This window comes from Podarcis cretensis (genome assembly GCF_951804945.1).
Source record: "Podarcis cretensis genome assembly, chromosome: 8".
Taxonomy (NCBI): Eukaryota; Metazoa; Chordata; class Lepidosauria; order Squamata; family Lacertidae; genus Podarcis; species Podarcis cretensis.
Window position 1 is genome coordinate 3,405,537 of NC_137177.1, and position 25,472 is coordinate 3,431,008.

The 25,472-nt window shown below is 49.6% G+C and overlaps 1 protein-coding gene across 5 annotated transcripts in view; it reads left to right on the forward strand.

Annotated features, from left to right (window-relative positions):
• Positions 1 to 4,550: 4,550 nt before the first annotated feature.
• The window catches only part of EML2 (EMAP like 2), a 54,449-nt gene continuing 33,527 nt past the window's right edge, over positions 4,551 to 25,472 (forward strand). Inside the window, exons 1-4 of one of the 5 annotated variants that reach the window (XM_079985376.1) lie at positions 4,551 to 4,670; positions 12,466 to 12,648; positions 16,284 to 16,404; positions 18,371 to 18,484. In XM_079985376.1, coding sequence (XP_079841502.1) covers positions 4,658 to 4,670; positions 12,466 to 12,648; positions 16,284 to 16,404; positions 18,371 to 18,484 — 431 coding nt within the window. In that variant the 5' untranslated portion in view covers positions 4,551 to 4,657. Of the gene's footprint in view, positions 4,671 to 4,820; positions 4,925 to 6,513; positions 6,641 to 12,465; positions 12,649 to 16,283; positions 16,405 to 18,370; positions 18,485 to 19,200; positions 19,858 to 25,472 lie in introns of those variants that run through there. The other 4 variants (XM_079985375.1, XM_079985377.1, XM_079985378.1 and 1 more) reach the window with 4 other exon arrangements.

A 25,472-nucleotide genomic window follows, 5' to 3' on the forward strand; every position in this document is an offset into this window, starting at 1 on the left:
GCAAAGAGCAGAGTTTTTAAGATGGAGGGAAATTGTCTTTAATCATTCATGGCTGTTAAATATTCATCCCCTCTGCCTCTGACACATGCGCAGAGAGAAAAGCATGACAGAATCATCCCTGGGCTCCCTCCTTGCATATCTGCCCTAACAGCAATCGATACTAACATACTGAAATGTTAAGAGAACCTCACACTGGTTGAAAAGCCCTGCCCTTAACGAAATAAGATCCAACATTCATAATGCCCTGCCTTGACCCGTGCTGGCCTTCACATCAAGAAATGGAGGGCAGCCTTCCCCTGGGGCACTCCAGATGTTTTGGCCAAACTCCCATCAGCCCCAGCCAGCGCTGAGTGAAGAGGCACCTGGTTGGCCAAGCTGGACCTGGAAGTAGGGCTGCCATATTTCAAAAAGTGGAGATCATGAGACAAAAGTTGTTGAAATTTTGCAAAATCTCAAAGAAAGAAAGAAAGAAAGAAAGAAAGAAAGAAAGAAAGAAAGGAAGGAAGGAAGGAAGGAAGGTTTTAAGCTATTTTTAATGAAATTTGCCAAAGTCTACACTACCAACATGGGCTGCCATATGTCCAGATTTTCCTGGACATTTCAGCAATTTCTGCCTGGACGCTGTTTATGAGGGCTGAATACCGGCTATATCCAGGAAATTCAGGAGGTATGGCAACCCTACCTGGAAGTGGCCATTTAACTTTTGCATTCCTTACAGATATATTCCTAGAAATGTATATTCCAAGTTAAAGGATCCAAAAAACATTATATTGTGTAAAGGCTTAAGAGCAGGCTTTGAATCTTGATTGAAAGAATGCTCTGCTGTGTTTAAGGTCTAGTCCAGATTCCAGCTATTTACTTCCCTAACTGCAAACATTTTCGCTTTCTCCATTGGCAGGTCAGTGGAACAAGCCCAAATGGAATGGAGAAAGAGAAGGGAGGGTCTAAAACCAAGAACCTGATAAGTTGAGTGGGTGGAAACCACATTTGTGCAATCTGCAGCCCTCCAATCTTCCTTCAACTAGCTTTATCAGAAAGACCTTCTCACCCACAGACCCACTTGGGTGCTGAGATTGTCAGAGGGGTCCCTCTCCATAGTTTCTCCTTCAGAGGCTTGGGGGGGTGGCCTATGAGGCCTTCTCTGTGGTGGCCTCTAAGCTGTAGACCTCCCTCCCCACAGAGGTATGTCTGGCACCTTCATTAGACAGCCTCTGGAGCAGAGGTGGTTTTAGGGCAGTGCGAGCAATTCAGAAACTTGAGAGCTCAAAGTCTGCCACTGTCAGGATACAGCTGAAGTCACATCTCTGACACTTGAGGCACATGTTTTAAGGACCCACTTATTTTATGGTTGCAAGTTGTTTCAATTTTTTAAATATTATGATTTAATGCTGGAACCTGCACTGGGGCATTTGGGTAAAGGGCAGGTACTAAATAAATAAACAATAGCTTGCTAATGTCACTGCTTTTTAAAAAAAGACATCACCTTGCCAACAAAGGTCTGTATAGTTAAAGCTATGATTTTCCCAGTAGTGATGTATGGAAGTGAGAGGTGGACCATAAAGAAGGCTGATCGCCAAAGAATGGATGCTTTTGAATTCTGGTGCTGGAGGAGACTCTTGAGAGTCCCATGGACTGCAAGAAGATCAGACCTCTCCATTCTGAAGGAAATCAGCCCTGAGTACTCACTGGAAGGACAGATCCTGAAGCTGAGGCTCCAAGACTTTGGCCACCTCATGAGAAGAGAAGACTCCCTGGAAAAGACCCTGATGTTGGGAAAGATGGAGGGCACAAGGAGAAGGGGACGACAGAGGGTGAGATGGTTGGATAGTGTTTTCGAGGTTGCCAGCATGAGTTGGACCAAACTGTGGGAGGCAGTGGAAGACAGGAGTGCCTGGCGTGCTCTGGTCCAGGGGGTCATGAAGAGTTGGACACGACTAAACGACTAAACAACAGCTTGCTGATGCTTTAGTTGGCCTTGATTGCTCCTGCTCCATGTTGCATCTTCCCTCTTTTCTCTCTCTCTCCAACCCCCACTTTTATCTCCATGCCTTGGAGTCAACTCATGCAGAGCTCACATGCTCCTCTTTAACAGGGATGGAATTAAGAAGACCTGGAGGTTAGGAGAAAAGAGGACAAGGTAATATTTGGTGGAAGTGGGAGAGCAGGGCCTGAGGGAGGAAAGGAAGGAAACACTTTGTGTTTTGTGTAAAAGGTCTATTGTTAGAAGGAAAATAATAATAATAACATAATAATAATTTATTATTTATACCCCGTCCATCTGGGTGGGTTTCCCCAGCCACTCTGGGCGGTTTCCAACAAAGTTTTAAAATACAGTGGTCTGTTAAACATTAAGAGCTTCCCTAAACAGGGCTGCCTTCAGATGTCTTCTAAAAGAGGTGTGCATGAGAAAGAGTGAGAGAAGGCATAGAGAGATTTATCTTTCATGAGTAAAGTGGACAGAAGGAGCCAATTTGTTTAAACTGAGTGGGCTGGAGTTCTATTCCCTTACTGTGCCACTAGATGTCACAAAAGACCCATGAATATAAAGTAGGAATGCTTGAATGAAGTACAGTACTTCTGTAAGGTAAAGGTAAAGGTACCCCTGCCCGTACGGGCCAGTCTTGACAGACTCTGGGGTTGTGCGCCCATCTCACTTAAGAGGCCAGGGGCCAGCGCTGTCCGGAGACACTTCCGGGTCACGTGGCCAGCGTGACATCGCTGCTCTGGCGAGCCAGAGCCGCACACGGAAACGCCGTTTACCTTCCCGCTGGTAAGCGGTCCCTATTTATCTACTTGCACCCGGAGGTGCTTTCGAACTGCTAGGTTGGCAGGCGCTGGGACCGAGCAGCGGGAGCGCACCCCGCCGCAGGGATTCGAACCGCCGACCTTTCGATCGGCAAGTCCTAGGCGCTGAGGCTTTAACCCACAGCGCCACCTGCGTCCCAGTACTTCTGTAGCAAGACATAATTAACTTATGGAATTCATTGCCACTGGGAGGCTGGGTTAGCAATTTGCTGAAGTGGCTTTCAAGGGATTAGACTGATTCATGGAGAAGGAGAGCTCCAAACTATGGCCATCCATCGTCAGCAATAGCTAGTTAGAAATAGAGTCCTGATGGTTAGAAGCAACAAAGAATCTTGTGGCACCTGGAAAACTAACAGATTTACTGGGGCATAAGGACGCGGGTGGCGCTGTGGGTTAAACCACAGAGCCTAGGACTTGCTGTTCAGAAGGTCGGTGGTTCGAATCCCTGTGACGGGGTGAGCTCCCGTTGCTCGGTCCTAGTTCCTGCCAACCTAGCAATTCAAAAGCACCTCAAAGTGCAAGTAGATAAATAGGTACCGCTCTGGCGGGAAGGTAAACGGTGATTCCGTGCGCTGCTCTGGTTCGCCAGAAGCAGCTTAGTCCTGCTGGCCACATGACCCGAAAGCTGCACGCCGGCTCCCTCGGCCAATAAAGCGAGATGAGCGCCGCAACCCCAGAGTCAGCCACGACTGGACCTAATGGTCAGGGGTCCCTTTACCTTTACTAAGCTTTGGCGGAGTAGAGCTGTTTAAAGGGCACAACAGATCTTGCTAAAAACAAGCAGCAGCAACCAAGCAGTGTAGGAGAGAGTCCCAAGTGTGTCCTCCAGCCATGTTTGGAGACAGCCTACCTGTGCCAATTTTATTGATAGGCCTGGTATTTCCTCCAAGATGCTCAAGTTTATTGTCTTTTATCCGCACAAGCAGCTTGTGAGGCACATTAAGTCTGTCTTGCTGGCTCCCTTGTCCCTGCCAATTCACTATTGCAAGCAGATGCAGCAGCAAGCCACTGATACCAAGAGATGCAGCTGTATCCTGCAGCAGTGAGTGCCAAAGACCAATTATTTTAAAGATCAGGGAAAAAACTTTCTGACAGTAAGAGCTGTTCCGACGGTGGGATGGAAGGTGGTGACTCTCCCTCCTAGGAGGTATTAAAGCAGAGGTTGGATGGCCACCGATCATGGATGCTTTAGCTGAGATTCCTGCATTGCAAGGGGTTAGACTAGATGACCCTTGATGGTCCCTTCCAACTCTGAAATTCTATGACTCTGTGATATTGGGGGAGGGTATTCCTATGATTTAGTTTTGAATTGCCTGCATTCAGAAAACAGGAAAGACCATAAGGTAGCAGTGGATGAAACCGAGGTGGGAAAGTTTACAGATCTTGAGTTGCAGCCAAGGTCAGTCCTACTCAGAGTAGACCCATTGAAATTAATGGGTGAGGACTAATCTAGGCTCATTCGTTGCAACGGGTCTACTCTGAGCACAACTTGGTTGGATACAAACCCTTTCCCCCCTGATCTTCCGGATATTATTTAAAAACCAAGCATCCCTAGCAAATACCAACTCCATCCCCCCCCCTACAAAAAAGCAAAAAAGGGGTGAAGATCTGAGGACGAGAGAGAGAGAGAGAGAGAGAGAGAGAGAGAGAGAGAGAGAGAGATTTAGCAAGGACGAGCTGTGTGGGTGGGGCTGGGGGGGGTTGTGGGTGGGGCTCCATGTTGAGCTGAAGGTAGGGTCGAGTGTGTGTGTGTGCGGGTGTGTAATTTGATTTGCTTAAAGTGGGGAGCTGAAGAGAGGGCAGCCCAGCGAGGGGGCCCTTAGCGGAGCCACTGGGGTGCTTAGCCAAGAGGATGCAGGAAAGAGGTGGGTTGCTATGGTAACGGGAGGCAGGCATGCAGGGGACCAGGCAGGAGGGAGAGGCGGGTGGAGAGGCAGAAGGCGCCAAGGTGTGAGCGAAGGAGGGCAGGCAGGAGGGAGGGAGGTGGGGGGACGGGGTGGGTGGGGAGTCGGTCCTTGTGGGTGGGGGGCGGTAGGGGCGCAGGGGGCGGGCATGGCCGAGAGGATGCCCAGCTGTGGGATCCTGTACGACACCTCCTTGCTGCTGCAGTTCTGCAATGGTGAGTCCCTGCTGCGCCCGCGCGCGCCCCGCTGGACCACCACCGGGGCTTTTTCGGAGGCAACCCAGCCCCGCGCGCGCTCCATCCATCCATCCATCCATCGCCTGGCTAGGGTGGGGGGAAATGCCCCCCGCTTTGCAAGATGCTGCAGACCTTGGCTTCATCGCTTGCATGCGCGCACGCACGCCGAGAGCAAGGGAGGTGCCCGCTGGGCGCTCCGAGGATGCTCTGCAAGAACTCCAAGGGATGGGCGCAGGGCGGGGCGGGTGCCTTTCCATGCCCAGGGATGGTCGCGCAGGGCTGGTGCGGCTCCAAGGGGGCACTGGGGCAGGGAAGAGTGGGGTGGGGAGCGCAAGGGGGCCGCTCGGCTGACCTGCTGCCCTCTTTTCTGAGCGAGCCCCCCGCGCGCTCGCCCGGCCTTGCCGCCATGCCACACCCCGCGCCCAAATGGGTCATCGCGCAGCTTAGCTGGCCGCCCTCCACCCGCGCTCGCCCGCCCGATGCAAACTGGGAAATTCGCAACCAAGCCCATCATCCACCTCTATCCGTGGGCGGCTGGGTCAGGTGGGCGCTTTCACTACTCAGGAAGAATTGCTCTGGAATAACTGCCACATTCCGTTCGAAACCACTAATTTCGGAATTAAACCACTCGCATCGCCTATAATAAGCGCGCACGGAAAGATTTGGCGGGGGCGCGGGGTGGGGTCCAGCTAGCCAGCCAGCCTGCCTTCTGCCACAAATTTACCACTCCGATGGTGAGTAAAGAGGGTTAAAGTGCGTGCGAACTGCAGATAAATTAATCCATGTCAAGGGTTCCACGAGGGAACTCTGCACATGCTCCATATACTCTTTGTGCGAGTAAAACTATGCTGGTTCCAGGGCTGAGCCCTAGCATGCAACAGGTTCTGAGGCTGAACCCTGTCTCGGATTTCCAACTTGCACTCTTTATATGTTCAGATGCAGTGTTTTATGATAATACAAGAGCTGAGCCCTAGCATTTCGAACAGGTTCTGGGTCTCATACTCAGGGCTGCGTATTACTTTATTTTTTTGTATCTCCACGGTTCTCAAGAGCGATGCCCACGACGACGGCTATTCCGATTTATTCCCACAACAACCTTGCTGGGTAGGTCGGGCTAAGAAATTGCGAGCGCGTCAAGGTCAGAGCTGAGCAGGTATTGAAAGCCATCCTTGCACCTCCTTCATCTACCAGGCATACCCGTTTCTCTCTTTTTGGCGCAGCCTTATTTTGCACATCTTCCCCATGGCAGGAACACTCCCCACCCCCCAAAAAAAATTTTCTTGCGCCCCTCTGCTTCTGAACCCAAGGGGCTGGGGCTCCGTCTGTTTCCACGTCACTTCTGATTGTCCAGCGCCCTCCTGCCCTGTCCAAGGTCGCCGGACAGCATCATCAGCGTCCAGGGGAACAGATTCCTCGTCCGTCCATCTCTCTCGCCTCTCAAGCCTGGTACTCTGCCTGGATGCAGCGCCCTCCCGTCGCTCGCGATTGGACGGCGCCTGGGAGATGCTGCAAAGAGGGAGGAGGGAGAAGCGAGCTAAGAAATACGATTGCAGAGGAGGAGAACCCGAGAGGAGGCAAGCACCCGGGTAGGGCAGGGAGCGAGCCCCTGGCACTGCGGCAGAGGTCGTGAAAAGGGCAGGCAGGGGCAGCGTGGCGGCGAGGGCACCGGGCCCAGGGCAAACCCCAGCATGACAGGTGGGTGGCTGCGGGCCCTGCGCCCCTCGCTTCGCCTTTGCCCCACTTTGCCTGCGCCCAGCCCAATTCTGCATGCAGCCGCAGCCCCTCCGGAGAGGGAGCTGTGGGAATTCGAGGAACGCGGGAGGAAAAGAAGCAACACACGCGGGTTGTGCATGTGTGAGTGCGCGCGACGCACACGCCAAATCTCGAGGCGCCTGAGCCGTGTCTTCCTCGTGTAAGGTCGGAGGAAGGATGGCAATGTTATTCGGGAAAGGCTGGGGTGGGGGAAGCTGTTCCAGTGCCATTTCTAAGAGGTGCCAGAAGGAAAAGCTTGGCAAGGAAGGTGGGAAAAGGAAAAGCTTGGCAAGGAAGGTGCCTGCGCAGAGCGCTCTCTGAAAACATACCATCCACCACCAACCTCCGAGCCTGGAAGAAAAGCGGACTGAAAACTCAGTTTCCACCCCCCAGAGGCAGGCACGACCATCACACCCTGATTACTGACCACAGGAGAGCAAAACTTAATCTTCTTTTTAGCTGCTATCAAAGGCGTGGGATTTACATAAAGGAGAATGCATGCCTCTGAGAATGCACAGAGTGCCTGCCCAGGTTTATCACGCACACCAACAATGAAGGACTCGCAAGGCTTTCATGTCAGCTATCCCAGCACCCCTGTTTTGAGAAGTTGGCAGGAGGGGAAATGCACTGTTTATTTGCACAGGGGAAGTTCTGCGACTAGCAGGCCCCAGACCCTTGCCCTGGTCAGCCTCAGAAAGGAAGCTGTCCTGGCAGAACACCTGTGTCGCTCCTGAGACAGACAGCACAGGGCACCTGCTGGTCAGGAAGGGCGCAAGAGAAAACCAGGGCGGAAAAACAAAACAGTAAACAAGACCCTCTGTCTTGAACAGCCCTTGAAACATTTTTTAACTCCAGAGAGGCCAGATCAATGTATTCACAGCCACTTAAGAGAACCATTAGCTAGCCCATAATACACCTTAGCCTTCGAAGGCACAGCATCCTTGGAGGATCCTATGCATGTTTCAGTGGGGCTTACTTCGAAGTAAGTGTGGATAGGATTCAGAGATAGCATTGGTCAGCTGTTTAAAGACTGGTAAAAAAATAAGTATTCTACCCTCCCCACTCTTCCAGTTATATAAGTGAACTGGGGATTTTAATATTGACCATGATTACAGAATTTTGGGGTGGTAGTTATTCCAGATTAATTATTACAAGAGTCTTGGATATGGCACCAGGGTGGCAAAAGCATGATTTCAAACAGTGGTGTTATCCCTCGTGTTTTCAACGTATATTTGAAACCTGCCTATTTCAGTTATGGGGCATAGTGGTGGTATTTATTCCACGTTAACTGACACCAGTTGCTTTTGGTATGTGGTTTATGCCCTTGCCCCAAGAAAATCCTAATCCCTCTCCAAATATGCGAACGATATAATCTGATGCCCACGTACCTGGGGGACAGGTGTGGCAGAGAGAAACCAACTTACTAAAAGCAGCTGGAAGTATCACTAATTTGCCACTAGTGGGCAGTGCCTGCCAGAAACTGGACCTTACTGATGGCTCCTTTGATCCACAAAATTCAAGAGCTCCTCAAACCTCTATTTCAATGCTTTTATCTCAGTCCTCCATATGTAGAAGCAGGCAGGGCTTCAGCCCAGGGGGTTATATCGTATATAAAATTATAATTAAATGCATTTGGCTTTCTCATTATCTGTGGGTTCCTTTAGTGGGTGGGATGTTTTAATCCTCCTTTTAAAAAATATGAACGCTTCTTAGATTTTTTCTGTGCTTCGTTTTACGTAGGTTTTAAGTGCATCTTATTTACTTGCTCATTATTGTAAGTCGTTTTGGGTTGCATTTGCAAGAAAAACAACTAAAAAATGTAACAAATAATAATCAATACACTATGCACTGCCTGCAACCTTCCTGGATGTCATGATTTTGTTCTTTTCACAGTGTCTGTGACACTGCCATCACCCAAATTTATTCATTTATTTCATAAAATTTATGCATCCCTTGAAAAAATTTATGCACTTCTTGAATGCCACATTCATGTGGATAGAGGCTCAGATTTGACCAGGACAGGATCACTGTTTCAGCAGTTTATTTGTACAGTATATATTTTGGTAATGTGTTTTATATATATATAATACACACACACACACACATACACACACACATATATATACACATATACATATAAATAAATAATTTATTTAATTTATTATCTACTTATTTAACAAATATACAGATTCATTACAAATGCAACATAGCTACATATAAAATCTCATTGCAATATAAAATTATGTTTCCCATATTGGTAATTTAATAATAACACCGTAAGCTTGTGACCGATGATCACATTCTCATAAAATTAGGCTAGTCATTGAGAAGTAATTCTAATATGATATTATTATTATTATTATTATTTATTAAAGCTGTTCTCTTGCCCAGGGCAACCCAAAGTGACTTCCAACCAAACAAGTAAGCAGACAATAAACCCCACATAGATACATTGAAACCAAGAGGAAAGAAAAATACTTTTAAAAATATCCCACCTGTTCCTTAAAGGCAATAGATTGTTTAATTACACTGGGAAACAAAATTTTTGTTGCATTGACACCTGCAGTTGTTCTAACCTAATTTTGACGTGCTGATTTCATATCTGAAGTTGATTTTGTTCTGTAAGCTCCAGTTGGTTTTTTTTGCAATTCATGTTTTTCACTTTTCACAATAATCTTTGTTTTTCACAATGCAAGAATTCAACATTTTATTAAACACATAGCCAAAGTAGTACAAAATATAAAAATAAAGAAAAATTAAGTTTGCAAAACAATAATTACCATGTGGTTAGGGTAGATCAATGTGTCAGTGTCCATTCATCCCCAGTGGAAATATGACATATCGGCAAAAGTTGAAAATTGAAAGATAACTGTAGCATGTACATGAAAATCGATTTCAGATTTGAAATCAGCATTGAAAGAACATATAAGAACAGTTGAAAACTCTCATGCAACAGAAAATGAAAAAAAAATGTTCCCCAGTGTTAGCAAAAGGCCTGGGAGAAGAGGAATGTGTTTGCCTGGTGCCTATAGATATGTAGTGAAGACGCCAGGCGAGCCTCCCCGGGAAGAGCATATGACAAACGAGGAGCCACAGCAGGATAGGCCCCGTTCTTGTGTGGCCACCCTCTGGACCTCTTGAGGAGGAGGCACAGAAATAAGGGCCTCATATGGTGACTACAGGGTCTGGGTTGGTTCATATGGGCAGAGAAGGTCCTTGAAATATTGTGGTCCTGAGCCATAAGGTTTTATAGGTCAGAAACAGTACAGTGGTACCTTGGTTCTCAAACTTAATCCATTCTAGAAGTCCATTCCAAAACCAAAGCGTTCCAAAAGCAAGGAGTGCTTTCCCATAGGAAGTAATGCAAAATGGATTGATCGGTTCCAGACTTTTAAAAACAACCCCTAAAACAGCAATGTAACATGAATTTTACTATCTAACGAGACCATTGATCCATAAAATGAAAGCAATAAACAATGTACTGCAGTCACACAATCAATCAATCAATCAATCAATCAATCAGTACAGTAGCTGAACTGGGTTCCACACAGTCACAAAAAAAGCCGCAAAAACAAAAACGCAAAATAAATAGCAAAAACAGACAGGCCTCAGCATAACACTCAAAACGGAAGTGAGGCACTCAAATCGGAAGTGTAACACTCAAAATGGAGCAGGTTTGGTTTCCGAAAAAAGTTCACAAACCGGAACACTTACTTCCGGGTTTGCAGTGTTTGGGTTCCAAGTTGTTTGCGTACCAAGGCGTTTGAGAACCAAGGGACCACTGTATGTTGATTTGGGACTGGAAACTAACTGGCATCCAGGCTCAGAGTAATATGCTCAAACCGTCTTGTTCCGCTGAGCAGCCTGGCTGCCGAATTCTGCACCAACCAACATTTCCAAACCGTCTTCGGAGGCAGAAAGAGGAATGAAACACATACCACAATTTGTGTTCCTCTTTCACTTCACTTTATATTTTCTAAAGAGCTCCCATTCTTGTCCTAATCTATTAGTTTGATACTCCCCTCATTTCACTGACACAGCACAAGTTATTCTGTTCAATGGTCTCATAAACCATTTCCTAAATTGATGAGTTTCCTTTTGCTTCTGATAATTCACATATATAATGCATGCTGCTGTGGTCACATTATCCAGTAATTTCTATTTTGGGGAATTGAATCTTTGATATATATTTGTAAATGTGCATTTTTTAAAAAATCAAGGGGTATTTCAAATAGGTTGATATTGATATAAGCTGCGCAGCAATATTAAAAGGCCATAAAACTGTCGGCTCCATCATCTAATACTCATGACCTGTTGTAATTTACTTGGCAAACAACACCTCCTCTTACAGGCTCTTGACAGGCTCTGCCTTCCATACAGAAGAACATGCAAGTAGATGAGCCTACTTAAAAACAACAACCACCACCAGCTCATATGCTCACAAATTCCGCCTTTCACTAATTTTGGTATGTTTTATATAAAACATTCCTCTCCAATTGGCACAGGTTAATGTGCCTATAATGGGACGCGGGTGGCGCTGTGGGTTAAACCACAGAGCCTAGGACTTGCTGATTGGAAGGTTGGTGGTTCGAATCCCCGCGACAGGGTGAGCTCCCGTTGCTCGGTCCCTTCTCCTGCCAACCTAGCAGTTTGAAAGCACGTCAAAGTGCAAATAGATAAATAGGTACCGCTCCGGCGGGAAGGTAAACGGCGTTTCTGTGCGCTGCTCTTGTTCTCCAGAAGCGGCTTAGTCCTGCTGGCCACATGACACGGAAGCTGTACACCGGCTCCCTTGGCCAATAAAGTGAGATGAGCGCCGCAACCCCAGAGTCGGTCATGACTGGACCTAATGCTCAGGGGTCCCTTTACCTTTACTAATGTGCCTATGTGGATGCACGCAAAAATAATTAGCAGAGCTTTGTTTCCACCTTAACATTGCATCCCCCCCCCCTTGACACTGCCTGTGCATTTTTCAAGTTCCCCTCTCCAGCCATGAGGTCTAGAAACCTGTTTACAGTGGTAACTTGGTTCTCAAACACCTTGGTACTCAAACAACTTGGAACCCAAATACTGCAAACCCGGAAGTAAGTGTTCTGGTTTGCGAACATTTTTTGGAAGCCGAACGTGCTCTGATTTCAGTGTTATGCTTCCGATTGGAGTGTTACGATGAGGTCTGTCTGTTTTTGCTATTTATTTTGTGTTTGTGTTTTTGCGGCTCGTTTTCTTTTGTAACTGTGTGGAACCTGGTTCAGCTACTGATTGATTGATTGATTGTGTGACTGCAGTACATTGTTTACTGCTTTCATTTTACGGATCAATGGTCTTGTTAGATAGTAAAATTCATGTTACATTGCTGCTTCAGGGTTTGTTTTTAAAAGTCTGGAACCGATCAATCCATTTTGCATTACTTCCTATGGGAAAGCACACCTTGGTTTTGGAACGCTTTGGTTTTGGAATGGACTTTGGGAATGGACTATGTTTGAGAACCAAGGAACCGCTGTATATTAAAAGCAACACACCCCAGGCAAGGTATTCAGTATTGGAGGGCGAGTGTGGTGCAGTCTTGTAGAATCCTGAACTTGGATGTCAGAAATCTGAAATAAAATCTGTTGCCAGGATTGAAACACACCCAACAACCGTGGGTGAAAAGCTTGAGTTTCCTAGCCAAAACCACCTTATTGTTTTGTTTTGACAAATGACATGTAGCGCCTGTTGTCTTAGGAAATGGCTCGCCTCATCTTTCTCACTGTACCCCTTCTGTTCCCCAGATGATAACTTGTCAGGCATCAGCGGGATGGAGGTGGACGACCGCATCTCATACCTGGAGCAGCGGTTGCAGCTGCAGGAAGATGAGATCCAGGTGCTGAAGGCCGCTCTGGCTGATGTCCTGCGGCGTCTCAGCACCTGCGAGGAGAACGGACTCAGCTTGCAGAAAAAGGGACCCAGCAAAGGTATCAGGGAGTTGGTGGGGAGGCGCTGGGTGTGCGGGTCTGTCCATCCGTCCGTCTGTCCTGCAGCTCCCTTGTCTCTGGGTCAGCTATGCCCCTTAGCCAGTTGTCTGGGTCCTTGACATAATAATAATAATAATAATAATAATAATAATAATAATAATAATAATTGTTAAGTTGTGGGTAGACATAGCAGACGACACAGCGATTCTTCCAAAGCAGCTCTTTATTTGTAAGCTGGAACAGAACTGAACTGAGGAGCTCAGTCAGCCTGCTTATATAGAGCTCCAGAACAATGTAACTGTTGCCATTTTCTAAAACTATCCAATCACGGAATGTCACTTTCGATCCTTCATTTGCATACAAACTATCCAATCATTGAACGTCACTTTCGATCCTTCATTTGCATAACTATCTACAGTATCCCCCTGCTGGCCCAGGGTGAGAACTTCAGTACATAATAATAATAATAATAATAATAATAATAATAATAATAATTTATTATTTATACCCCACGCATCTGGCTGGGTTTCCCTAGCCACTCTGAGCGGCTTCCAACGGAGTATTAAAAACAATACAGCATCAGACATTAAAAACTTCCCTAAACAGGGACACCTTCAGTTGTCTTTTAAAAGTAAAATAGTTATTTATCACTTTGACATCTGATGGGAGGGCGTTCCACAGGGCGGGCGCCACTACCGAGAAGGCCCTCTGCCTGGTTCCCTGTAACCTCACTTCTCGCAGGGAGAGAACCGCCAGAAGGCCCTCGGAGATGGACCTCAGTGCCTGGGCAGAACAATGGGGGTGGAGACGCTCCTTCAGATATACTGGGCCTTTGAGGCCGTTTTGGACTTTCAAGGTCGGCACCAACACTTTGAATTGTGCTCGGAAACGTCCTGGGAGCCAATGTAGGTCTTTCAAGACCGGTGTTATGTGGTCTCGGCGGCCACCCCCAGTTACATTCTGGATTAGTTGCAGTTTCCAGGTCACCTTCAAAGGTTGCCCCACATAGAGCGTGTTGCAGTAGTCTTAGAGGGAGATAACCAGAGCATGCACCACTCTGGCTAGATAGTCTGCGGGCAGCTAGGGTCTCATCCTGCGTACCAGATGGAGCTGGTAGACAGCTGCCCTTGACACAGAATGGACCTGCGCCTCCATGGACAGCTGTGAGTCCAAAATTACTCCCAGGCTGCGCACCTGCTCCTTCAGGGGCACAGTTACCCCATTCAGGACCAGGGAGTCCCCCACACCAGCCTCTCCCCTGTCCCTCAAGAACAGTACTTCTCTCTCATCAGGATTCAACCTCAATCTGTTAGCTGCCATCCATCCTCCAACCGCCTCCAGACACTCACATAGGACCTTCAGCACCTTCACTGGTTCTGATTTAAAAGAGAGGTAGAGCACTTAACGAAACTGGGACATAATATTAATTCTTTTTTTAAAAAAACCTCTTCTTGTTGCTTATTAAAATTGAACGTGCTGTTTTTCAGCCCAAATAGGCCTAGAAATCAGCAAGCAGCAAGGTGCAGTGGTACCTTGGTTGTCAAACTTAGTCCGTTCTGGAAGTCTGTTCAACTCCTGAAACCGTTTGAAAACCAAGGCACGGCTTCCAATTGGCTGCAGGAGCTTCCTGCACTTAAGCAAAAGCCGTGTCGGATGTTCGGCTTCTGAAAAGCATTCGGAAAAACGTTAGTTCCGGGTTTGCAGCATTCGGGAGCCGATTTGTTCAGGAGCCAAGGCGTTCGTCAACCAAGGTATCACTGTACTGCAATAGAATAATTCGTTTTAGGGGGAGGAGGAATAAACCAAATACTGCCCCCTCCAATAAACCAAATAAAAAGTAATTTAATTTATTGTTTATTTATGATTTATTTTTATTTTTGTAAATACATAAGAGACTAAAGGCAGCTAACATGGGAGATAAATCTATCGAATATGGCGAATGAAGAATCACATTCTGAAGGCCTGTCAAAACAAGACCGTCTCCCACTGACAGGAAAGGCGCTGGGTGGGTCCCCTGGGGAAGCGAGTTCGAGAGTCTGGCTGTCACGACTACAAAGGCCTTGCCCCCCCCCCAGCCTTCCTTCAGACAACAGCAGCGTCTGGTTCTACGCTCTGGTTCACCTAAATTTAGGCGCTGTCAGGTTCGCTATTGTACGCACCCATCATTTCTTGTGGGCAGTATATATTTCGGAATCTCTGTTCATAGTAAGTTGGATATTTACTACAAGAAAGGTTTCCCCCCCTTCATTTCTGTGAGCAAGCTTTGGTTATTGGCTGCAAAAAGAAGCTAATTTGCTGACACAGACACTTTTGTGTCCAACAATAAGTGGGTGCAATGACCGTTAAGAATTAACGCTCTGTATAATTCAACACAAGGGACGGAGGTGGCGCTGTGGGTTAAACCACAGATCCTAGGACTTGCCGATCAGAAGGTCGGCGGTTTGAATCCCCGCGACAGGGTGAGCTCCCGTTGCTCGGTCCCTGCTCCTGCCAACCTAGCAATTCGAAAGCACATTGGAGGGGGTTGGACTAAATAATAATAAAAATAATATTAATAGTAATATAATAATATTAATAATAATACAGTGGTGCCCCGCAAGACGAACGCCTCGCAAGACGAAAAACCCGCTAGACGAAAGGATTTTCCGTTTTGGAGGCGCTTCGCAAAACGAATTTCCCTATGGGGTTGCTTCACAAGACGAAAAAATCTTGCGTCCCCGGCGGGTTTTTTTTTTGCTTTTTTTGCCCTTTTCCTAAGCCGCTAAGCCGCTTATCAGCTGTTCCGCTGATAAGCCGCTTATCAGCTGATCGCTGGAAGCCACTTGACAGCTCTAGCACTAATCCGCTAAGCAGTCAATGGGCTTGCTTCGCAAGACGAAAAAAACGCTAGACGAAGAGAATCGCGGAACGGATTCTTTTCGTCTAGCAAGGCACCACTGTAGTAAATTTTATTTCTATCCCGCCCTCCCCAGCCAAAGCCGTGCTCAGAGCGGCTAACAACAATAAACGTAACACAGCATTCTAAAATCAATTCATTCTAAAATAAATTCAAAATCAAATTAATGGCAACCACTGGGCTAGAGTTCTGTGAGGATTACCAAAGGAGGGGGTCAGGCTGTGCCTTGGCCAAAGTCCTGGTGGAACAGCTCCGTCTTGCAGGCCCTGTGGAAAGATGTCAAGTCCCGCAGGGCCCTAGTCTCTTGTGACAGAGCGTTCCACCAAGTCGGGGCCACTGCCGAAAAGGCCCTGGCTCTGGTCGAGGCCGGTCTAATTTCCTTGGGGCCTGGGATCCTCAGGGTGTTATTTGCAGACCTTAAGGTCCTCCGCGGGGCATACTAGGAGAGGCGGTCCCGTAGGTACGAGGGTCCTAGGCCGTATAGGGCTTCAAAGGTTCAAACCAGCACCTTAAACCTGACCCTGTACTCCACCGGGAGCCAGTGCAGCTGGTATAGCACTGGGTGAATGTGACCCCGCAGCGAGGACCCCGTAAGGAGTCTCGCCACGGCATTCTGCACCCGCTGGAGTTTCTGGGTCATGACTCTCTGGGTACCCAAACTCTGTGGTTGTGTACCCTACAATTCTGCGATTCTGCAATTGTGGCCCCGTCTGGAATTAACACCTTGTCTCCCTTGCAGTTTACCAGCTTTTGAGGGGTCTGCCTTCCAGGCCTGGCTTGAGCAATGGAATCATCCCCCAGAGGAGGGGCTACTCAACCTCGCCGTCGTCCCCTAAGAGAGAGCTGCTTCCTGGGAAAAGGTGATGGGTCCCAAGAGTGTCTTGTACAATGGCCTCATATTCCTCTCTCCTCCTCCTCCTCCTCCTCCTGCTGCTAAATCTCTTCTTATCACAATTATTTAACTGGGGGAAGCTGCAGGATTACTCTGAAACGTTTCGTATTGGCTGGCTGTGTTTAAAATGCATTTTTTTTTTAGCATGGTTCATGACTGGAAGCTAACCTTGAGGGCCAGTTTGATCCAAAAAATGTAGGTGATGAACAGAAGAGAGGTGGAAAGGAAATGTACACAAATCCAAATTTCAAATCCTGAAGTGATTGGTGCTTCTTCTAAAGCTCAGTTTTTAGCAGCACTTTAATTTTAAATAGTTCTACAAATATTTACCTGCAGTAAGGGAAAATCCCTCATTTTTTCCAATTTGAAGAGATACTCAACAACCAGGGGAGATTAGAAGAGGCTTGAATGAGGCGCTGCAAAGCCCTAGAACACGGATAAATTTTTCCACTGGGCAGGTTGGCTTCTTGTCAAAACTGGCTGTAACTTTCCTCGTTTCCCTTTCTCTCTCTGCAGAGAGAGGGAAGGCTTCGATGCTTTTGTTTTCATTTGGCACGAATCAGAATTTAGTTTTCTCTCCCCCTCTTTTGAAAGGCCTGATTGTGATGGGGCAGGGCTTGCTTCCAGAATATCTGCTGAGCTGAAAGATGATTAAGGTTGAATGGAGACTGGCAGGTGTGTATAGAACAGCACAAGAACAAAAATTAAAACGCTATCTTTAAGAATCTGCTTGAATGACTACCCGGTGGGGGGCCGCCATGTATTGAATCGGACCCAAGATCCATCGGCTTCTTGTTCCCAGTAGCTGTTAGTCAGCTGCTTAAAGGCCAGCTTCCAGTTTCTCTGAATACAGAGAGTCCACAAGGGGAAGACCAAAGATGCGTCCAATATGCCTTTGCTGGCAAATTCACTGCCAGTGAGCCACTGCCGTTCTGCATCCATCATGTCTTTGAATAGGGTTTAGAAGGACACAGCAGCCCAGGTCTTGCAAGGAGAGTTCCTTTGGCGCAGGGCCTCAAGTCTTTCGAAAAGCCATCTTGCAGAGAAGCTGAAATATACTCAGAGTCGAGAGTGGATTTCATGCTCTTTATTCAGCTCATAGTGGTGAGGAGGAATGGAAGTTCCCCCAGAATGTCTGCTTTACATACATTATTTACACAATGGACCCCACGTGATTGGCTAATTCCGGGATTCTCCTGTAGGCCAATCAGGTTGCGGATTCACTTCCACCTGGAGCTGGATTGGGTGGCTCCTGCGGACCAATCAGACTCCTGCATTCTGAATCCTATTGTTCTAGGACCAATCAGACTGCTGCATTTTGGATCCTATTGTTCTAGGACCAATCAGACTCCTGCATTCTGGATCCTATTGTTCTAGGACCAATCAGACTGCTGCATTTTGGATCCTATTGTTCTAGGACCAATCAGACTCCTGCATTCTGGATCCTATTGTTCTAGGACCAATCAGACTGCTGCATTTTGGATCCTATTGTTCTAGGACCAATCAGACTGCTGCATTCTGGATCCTATTGTTCTAGGACCAATCAGACTGCTGCATTCTGGATCCTATTGTTCTAGGACCAATCAGACTGCTGCATTCTGAATCCTATTGTTCTAGGACCAATCAGACTGCTGCATTCGGGATCCTATTGTTCTAGGACCAATCAGACTGCTGCATTCGGGATCCTATTGTTCTAGGACCAATCAGACTACTGCATTCTGGATCTTATTCAACTCAGTACATAACAGAAGCGGTCTTGCAAAGTGCTTAGCTTTCCACGCAGCCGGCTCTCGCTCCTCGCTCGCTTCTGCTAGGCGCGCATCACGCTGCTTTCCTTCCCTGCATCCCTCTTTTTCTTCGGCCGGCTCACCCTCCCACCTGCCTGCCCCTTGCCCTTGTCTCTGCCTATATTGCTGAGGCTCTGTCTCCCACAGCGGGCGAAGCTGGGCTTCTCCAGAGCGCCCAGCCTCACTCAAGCGAGAGGGCATCAAGGACCAGAGAAGCCGCACCACTTCCTCCAGCAGCTCCTGCAGCGGGAAACGCGACGGGTACGTGCGACAGCCAGACCCGCAAATCCATCTACAGAGGCTGCATGATCTTTATGACAATTTACACTAACATAACATAATGCTATGGGACGCTGGTGGCGCTGTGGGTTAAACCACAGAGCCTAGGACTTGCCGATCAGAAGGTTGGCGGTTCGAATCCCCGCAACGGGGTGAGCTCCCGTTGCTCGGTCCCTGATCCTGTCAACCTAGCAGTTCGAAAGCACGTCAAAGTGCAAGTAGATAAATAGGTACCACTCCGGTGGGAAGGTAAACAGCATTTCCATGCACTGCTCTGGTTCGCCAGAAGCGGCTTAGTCCTGCTGGCCACATGACCCAGAAGCTGTACGCCGGCTCCCTCAGCCAATAAAGCGAGATGAGCGCCACAACCCCAGAGTTGGCCACGACTGGACCTAATGGTCAGGGGTCCCTTTACCTTTAACATAATGCTATTCTAGGCAGGAAAATAAGCTCCTCTCTCGCAGCTCTGCTTCAGCAAAGCTCATTTGACGACTTGCGCTAGCCCAAGCAGGGAGTTTATTTGCTAGGGAGGCGCCTTCGCTTTTAGCAGCTCAGGTTCTGCAAGACCCGTTGCATCGCCTTCGCGGAGCAGCTGAGGTCTTGCAAAGTGCGCCTTGCTTCGCCTACCTAAACCACCCTCGGGAGCGTAAACCGGAAGCAAAACGCGCCAGCCGAAAGGCGGAGAGTTGCGAGATCGGATTTCAAAGCCCGAACAGGGAGGAAGCGATGCCGCCCTCTCCAAAACCGGATATCTCCTTCTTGAGGCGCGCAGCAACTTTTCTCCGTCCCTGCCATAGCGGGTGGGGAGTTTCCTCCCCTCCCTGTCACTCTTAAAGCCACAGGTGCCCTACCAGCGCGTCTACACGCGCACTGCCGGATTCACACGTGCAGGGCCATCACGCATCTTAAGCCATCCCTCGGAGAGGAACGGTCCTCGGTCCGCTAGTTGAGCCGGGGCGAAACGGCGCCTGCTTCTCGCTTGCGCTCCGTGGGAAAAACGTCCGGTTTTTTCCCAGGCATCTGAAACAGCGCGGCCCTTTTCCCCGGCGCCTCTTCCAGCGCCGGTCACCAGCACGTAGAGGGTTAAAGAAAGGCCCCGGCCCGGGGGAGGGAAAGTGAAAGCCAGGAAGGAGGGGAAAGTTGGAAAGTTTCCCGCCCGGGCCCCATTGCTCCGCCGCATCCCCCGGGACGCGCCTTGCAGTTAGTTGCCTCGCATTTCCAGCTGCCGGCGGGTGGGGCAAAAAGCCTCCCTCTCCGCCTGCGGAATATCAAATATAAAAAGCCCTTTCCCCCAGCCTCAGAGCAAAGCCAGGGGCATCAACCATGAAGAAGGCGGCCGGGAGCCTCAGCCCCAGGTAAGGCGGCGTTTGCGTTGATGGAGGGGGCCGCTTTGGGCTTTATTTCTTCTCCAGCCCCTATTTTCAACGCCAGGTGGATCATACAGAAGAAGAGTGCCTCTGAGCACGTGCAGAGTGCATTGAGCGCTGACCGCCTATCTCAAGGAATTCCATCCTACTCTTTAGGTCTTTTCGTTTTAAACGGGGGTGGGGGGGTGAGCAATGCGTTTGGCTGATCTGCTTTGCTATCTTCTTTCCGGGTGGGGCACCTCGGATACGGTTGCTAAGTTTGGATATGAGTTTCTCTATGTTAAAGTGTGGGGGGGGGGGAGCAGGGAAGGGAGTTACCCAGGGTGCAGAATTGTTCCTTAAGACAGGTGACTTGGTTTGCTGGGCTTTGCTGGGCCTTATATGCAAAGAATCAAGAAAAAGCAGAATTGTGGAGTTGAAGGGACCCTCAAGGGTCATCCAGCCCAACCCCCTGCAATGCAGAGATCAAAGGATGGGGAGCTAGCTGTGTGCCATCGCTGGGAAATGAGGCCAGCCCTGCAGGAACTCAGGGTTTCAAAAAACGAATCGGGTATAGGGTGGGGGACCCTTATTGGTGAAGGTCTTAGGGATCCCACAAAAAGGGGCAACAGTGGTAATATTGCACTGCCGTAAGCTGGGGGGGGGGGGTGGGACGCAGGTGGCGCTGTGGGTAAAAGCCTCAGCGCCTAGGGCTTGCCGATCGAAAGGTCGGCGGTTCGAATCCCTGTGGCGGGGTGCGCTCCCGCTGCTCGGTCCCAGCGCCTGCCAACCTAGCAGTTCGAAAGCACCTCCGGGGGCAAGTAGATAAATAGGGACCGCTTACCAGCGGGAAGGTAAACGGCGTTTCCGTGTGCGGCTCTGGCTCGCCAGAGCAGCGATGTCACGCTGGCCACGTGACCCGGAAGTGTCTGCGGACAGCGCTGGCCCCTGGCCTCTTAAGTGAGATGGGCGCACAACCCCAGAGTCTGTCAAGACTGGCCCGTACGGGCAGGGGTACCTTTACCTTTACCTTTTATCAGATTGGCCAAGGGACGCAGGTGGCGCTGTGGGTTAAAGCCTCAGCGCCTAGGGCTTGCCGATCGAAAGGTTGGCGGTTCGAATCCCTGCGGCGGGGTGCGCTCCCGCTGCTCGGTCCCAGCGCCTGCCAACCTAGCAGTTTGAAAGCACCTCCGGGTGCAAGTAGATAAATAGGGACCGCTTACCAGCGGGAAGGTAAACGCCGTTTCCGTGTACGGCTCTGGCTCTGGCCAGAGCAGCGATGTCACGCTGGCCACGTGACCCGGAAGTGTCTGCGGACAGCGCTGGCCCCTGGCCTCTTAAGTGAGATGGGCGCACAACCCCAGAGTCTGTCAAGACTGGCCCGTACGGGCAGGGGTACCTTTACCTTTACCTTTTATCAGATTGGCCAAGGGACGCAGGTGGCGCTGTGGGTTAAAGCCTCAGCGCCTAGGGCTTGCCGATCGAAAGGTTGGCGGTTCGAATCCCTGCGGCGGGGTGCGCTCCCGCTGCTCGGTCCCAGCGCCTGCCAACCTAGCAGTTTGAAAGCACCTCCGGGTGCAAGTAGATAAATAGGGACCGCTTACCAGCGGGAAGGTAAACGCCGTTTCCGTGTACGGCTCTGGCTCTGGCCAGAGCAGCGATGTCACGCTGGCCACGTGACCCGGAAGTGTCTGCGGACAGCGCTGGCCTCTGGCCTCTTAAGTGAGATGGGCGCACAACCCCAGAGTCTGTCAAGACTGGCCCCTACGGGCAGGGGTACCTTTACCTTTACCTAAGCTGGGGGGGGGGGCTGTTGGCATCCCAACTGGTCCTGCTGTGGGGCGGCGGCTTTGGGTGCCACTGAGTGGCAGGCGACCAGCTGGTTTTAAAAGTACTATATGAAGAATACCTTTTGGGTTTTCTGCCCCCCCTTCCACCCCCGCCATTGCAAAATGGTTTGGCCCAGTCCTGGAGGGTGCAGCCTGCAAGAAGCAGAGCAAGAGTAGGCAAACTAAGGCCCAGGGGTCGGATCTGGCCCAACCACCTTCTAAATCCGGCCCGCGGACGGTCTGGGAATCAGTGTGTTTTTACGTGAGTAGAATGTGTGCTTTTATTTAAAATGCATCTCTGGGTTATTTGTGGGGCATAGGAATTCGTTCATTCACCCCCCCCAAAAAAATATAATCCGGCCCCCCACAAGGCCTCAGGGACAGTGGACCGGCCCCCTGCTTAAAAGGTTTGCTGACCCCTGAAGCAGAGGGTCCAAGCCAATTGGATGTTGTTGTTTAGTCGTTTAGTTGTGTCCGCCTCTTCATGACCCCCTGGACCAGAGCACGCCAGGCACTCCTGTCCTCCACTGCCCCCCGCAGCTTGGTCAGACTCATGCTGGTAACCTCGAAAACACTATCCAACCATCTCGTCCTCTGTCGCCCCCTTCTCCTTGTGCCCTCCATCTTTCCCAACATCACGGTCTTTTCCAGGGAGTCTTTTCTTCTCATGAAGTGGCCAAAGTCTTGGAGCCTCAGCTTCAGGATCTGTCCTTCCAGTGAGCACTCAGGGCTGATTTCCTTCAGAATGGAGAGGTTGGATCTTCTTGCAGTCCATGGGACTCTCAAGAGTCTCCTCCAGCACCAGAATTCAAAAGCATCCATTCTTCGGCCATCAGCCTTCTTGATGGTCCAGCTCTCACTTCCATACATCACTACTGGGAAAACCATGGCTTTTACTATACGGACCTTTGTTGGCAAGGTGATGTCTCTACTTCTCAAGATGCTGTCTAGGCCTGTCATTGCCCTTCTCCCAAGAAGCAGGCGTCTTTTAATTTCATGGCTGCTGTCACCATCTGCAGTGATCATGGAGCCCAAGAAAGTAAAATCTCTCACTGCCTCCATTTCTTCCCCTTCTATTTGCCAGGAGGTGATGGGACCAGTAGCCATGATCTTCATTTTTTTGGGCTATTATTTCACCTGCAGCCCCATTTTACTGCCTCGAACTTGCCTAAGGCTACCTGTTCGGTTTCCTGGCGTTGTGCCCAAGGGGAGGGCGGGCTCAATCTGAGGCCTCTCCTGCCCCCAATCCTCCTTGCTCCACAGCCTCAGGAAACTAGAGCCCAAGAGAGGCGCCCTGCGCGGTCCTATAGCCTGTTCCTTGGTGCAGACAAGGGGGTCTTGCAGTGGTGCCCTGGAGGGAGGGAGTAGGAGAGGAGACCCACTGCCTTGGCTGATGCAAGATCTGAGCAGGATCCCCCCAGAGAGAGAGATGGAGAGAGAGAACAAACAGGGAGGAGGCGGTGGCAGCAGAGTCCCCTGGGCAGGGCATGGAAAAGGGTGGGGAACGCCCTGCCAACTGTTACTCTAGATGGAGGGAGATAAAAGAGCCTCGGAAGACTGGCAGGGAGGTCGCCCCGCCCTTCTCCAAAAGAGAGAGAGAGAAAGGGAGTTAGTTAACTCCTTGGTCGCTGAGTGGTGGGGGAGAGGATGGTGGTTTAAATGTTTCTCGGAACAGTATCAAGCGTAAAGTGTGTTCCGGGGTCCCCAGGGGAGCCTCTTCGGCAGAGATGCTGAGATCAAACCTGGCACTCATTGGTCGGAAAACTAGAAGGCGGGAGCAAATTTAATTGATGCTAATCAACTGGGTAGAGGGATGCGGGTAAACCACAGAGCCTAGGGCTTGCCGATCAGAAGGTCGGCGGTTCGAATCCCCGCGACAGGTTGAGCTCCCATTGCTCGGTCCCTGCTCCTGCCTACCTAGCAGTTCGAAAGCACGTCAAAGTGCAAGTAGATAAATAGGTACCGCTCCGGCGGGAAGGTGAATGGCGTTTCCGTGCGCTGCTCTGGTTCTCCAGAAGCGGCTTAGTCATGCTGGCCACATGACCCGGAAGCTGTACGCCGGCTCCCTCTGCCAGTAAAGCGAGATGAGCGCCGCAACCCCAGAGTCGGTCACGACTGGACCTAATGGTCAGGGGTCCCTTTACCTTTACCTTTAATCAACTGGCTAGTATGGAGTTTGCGGAGGTTTTACTGGTGGGTGTTATGAGAACCAAAAAAAGACTTGGAAAAAAAGAGAGGGGTTGGATTGTAGAGTTGGAAGGGACCCTGGGATGATGATGATGATGATAATAATAATAATTTATTATTATTATTATTATTATTATTATTATTATTATTTATTTATTTGTTTCCCCAGCCACTCTGGGCAGCTTCCAACAAATGTCACACTAAAATGTCACACATTAAAAACTTCCCTGAATAGGGTTGCCTTCAGATGTCTTCTGAATGTCAGGTAGTTGTTTATCTCTTTGACATCTGGTGGAGGGCGTTCCACAGGGCGGGCGCCACTACCGAGAAGGCCCTCTGCCTGGTTCCCTGTAGCTTTGATTCTCGCAGCGAGGGAACCGCCAGAAGGCCCTCGGCGGTGGACCTCAGCGTCTGGGCAGAACGATGGGGGTGGAGACGCTCCTTCAGATATACTGGGCCTTTGAGGCCGTTTAGGGCTTTAAAGGTCCAGCCCAACCCTCTGCAATGCATGAATATGCAGCTGCCCTGTTTGGGTATCGAACCTGCAACCTTGGCGTTATCAGCACCACGCTCTAAACAGCTGAGCTACCCCTGACCCACATATCTTGAGGTGACCCCACTGGTCTCCACACTGCGCTCTGCATCGGAGACATCCATCTGCCCCTTTGCTGGAGGGGGGCAGGATGACTTCAACAGACCTTTAGGACCTATTTAGCAAGATAGTTCTGCTCCCTGCATTCTTACTCGTATTTCTTACATTGGAAGCATCAAACGCCTGTGAATCCCAGTTGCTGGAACCACAAGAGGGGAGAGGGCACTTGCGATCAGATCTTGCTTGTGGGTTTCCCACAGGAATCTGGTTGGCCCCTGTGAGGTCACGATGCTGGACTGGACCCTTTGGCCTGATCCAGCCGGGATTTTCTTCCATTCTTCTCCGTTCCCCCATCTGGCTTCTTGCATCCTACCTTACCCTGAAAGCTGAGAGCATCCCTGATAGCTGGCAGCGGAACATCGTTAATAATTGTACTGGACTAAACGGACACGGGTGGCACTGTGGGCTAAACCACAGAGCCTAGGACTAGATCAGAAGTTCAGCGGTTCGAATCCCCACGACAGGGCGAGCTCCCGTTGCTCGGTCCCTGCTCCTGCCAACCTAGCAGTTCAAAAGCACATCAAAGTGCAAGCAGAGAAATAGGTACCGCTCTGGTGGGAAGGTAAACAGCGTTTCCGTGCGCTGCTCTGGTTCGCCAGAAGCAGCTTAGTCATGCTGGCCACATGACCCGGAAGCTGTACGCCAGCTCCCTCGGCCAGTAAAGCAAGATAAGCCCGCAACCCCAGAGTCGGCCATGACTGGACCTAATGGTCAGGGGTCCCTTTACCTTTTTAAATGTCCAGAGCTATTAAGAGTCTTCAGAGAATACGTTTCGGCCTATAAAACTTTGCCACATGCAGTTTTGGAGTCTGGGCACTTGCTTGGCAGGTAATGCGCTTTTGCAAAGTCCCCCGCTCCCTATGCATTCACAAGCCCGCGAGCAGCACGACTGCAGAGGCCTGTTCTTCTTCTCTGATGCGTTGGCAATGCTTGGCATGGCTTTTCCTGCTGAAGCA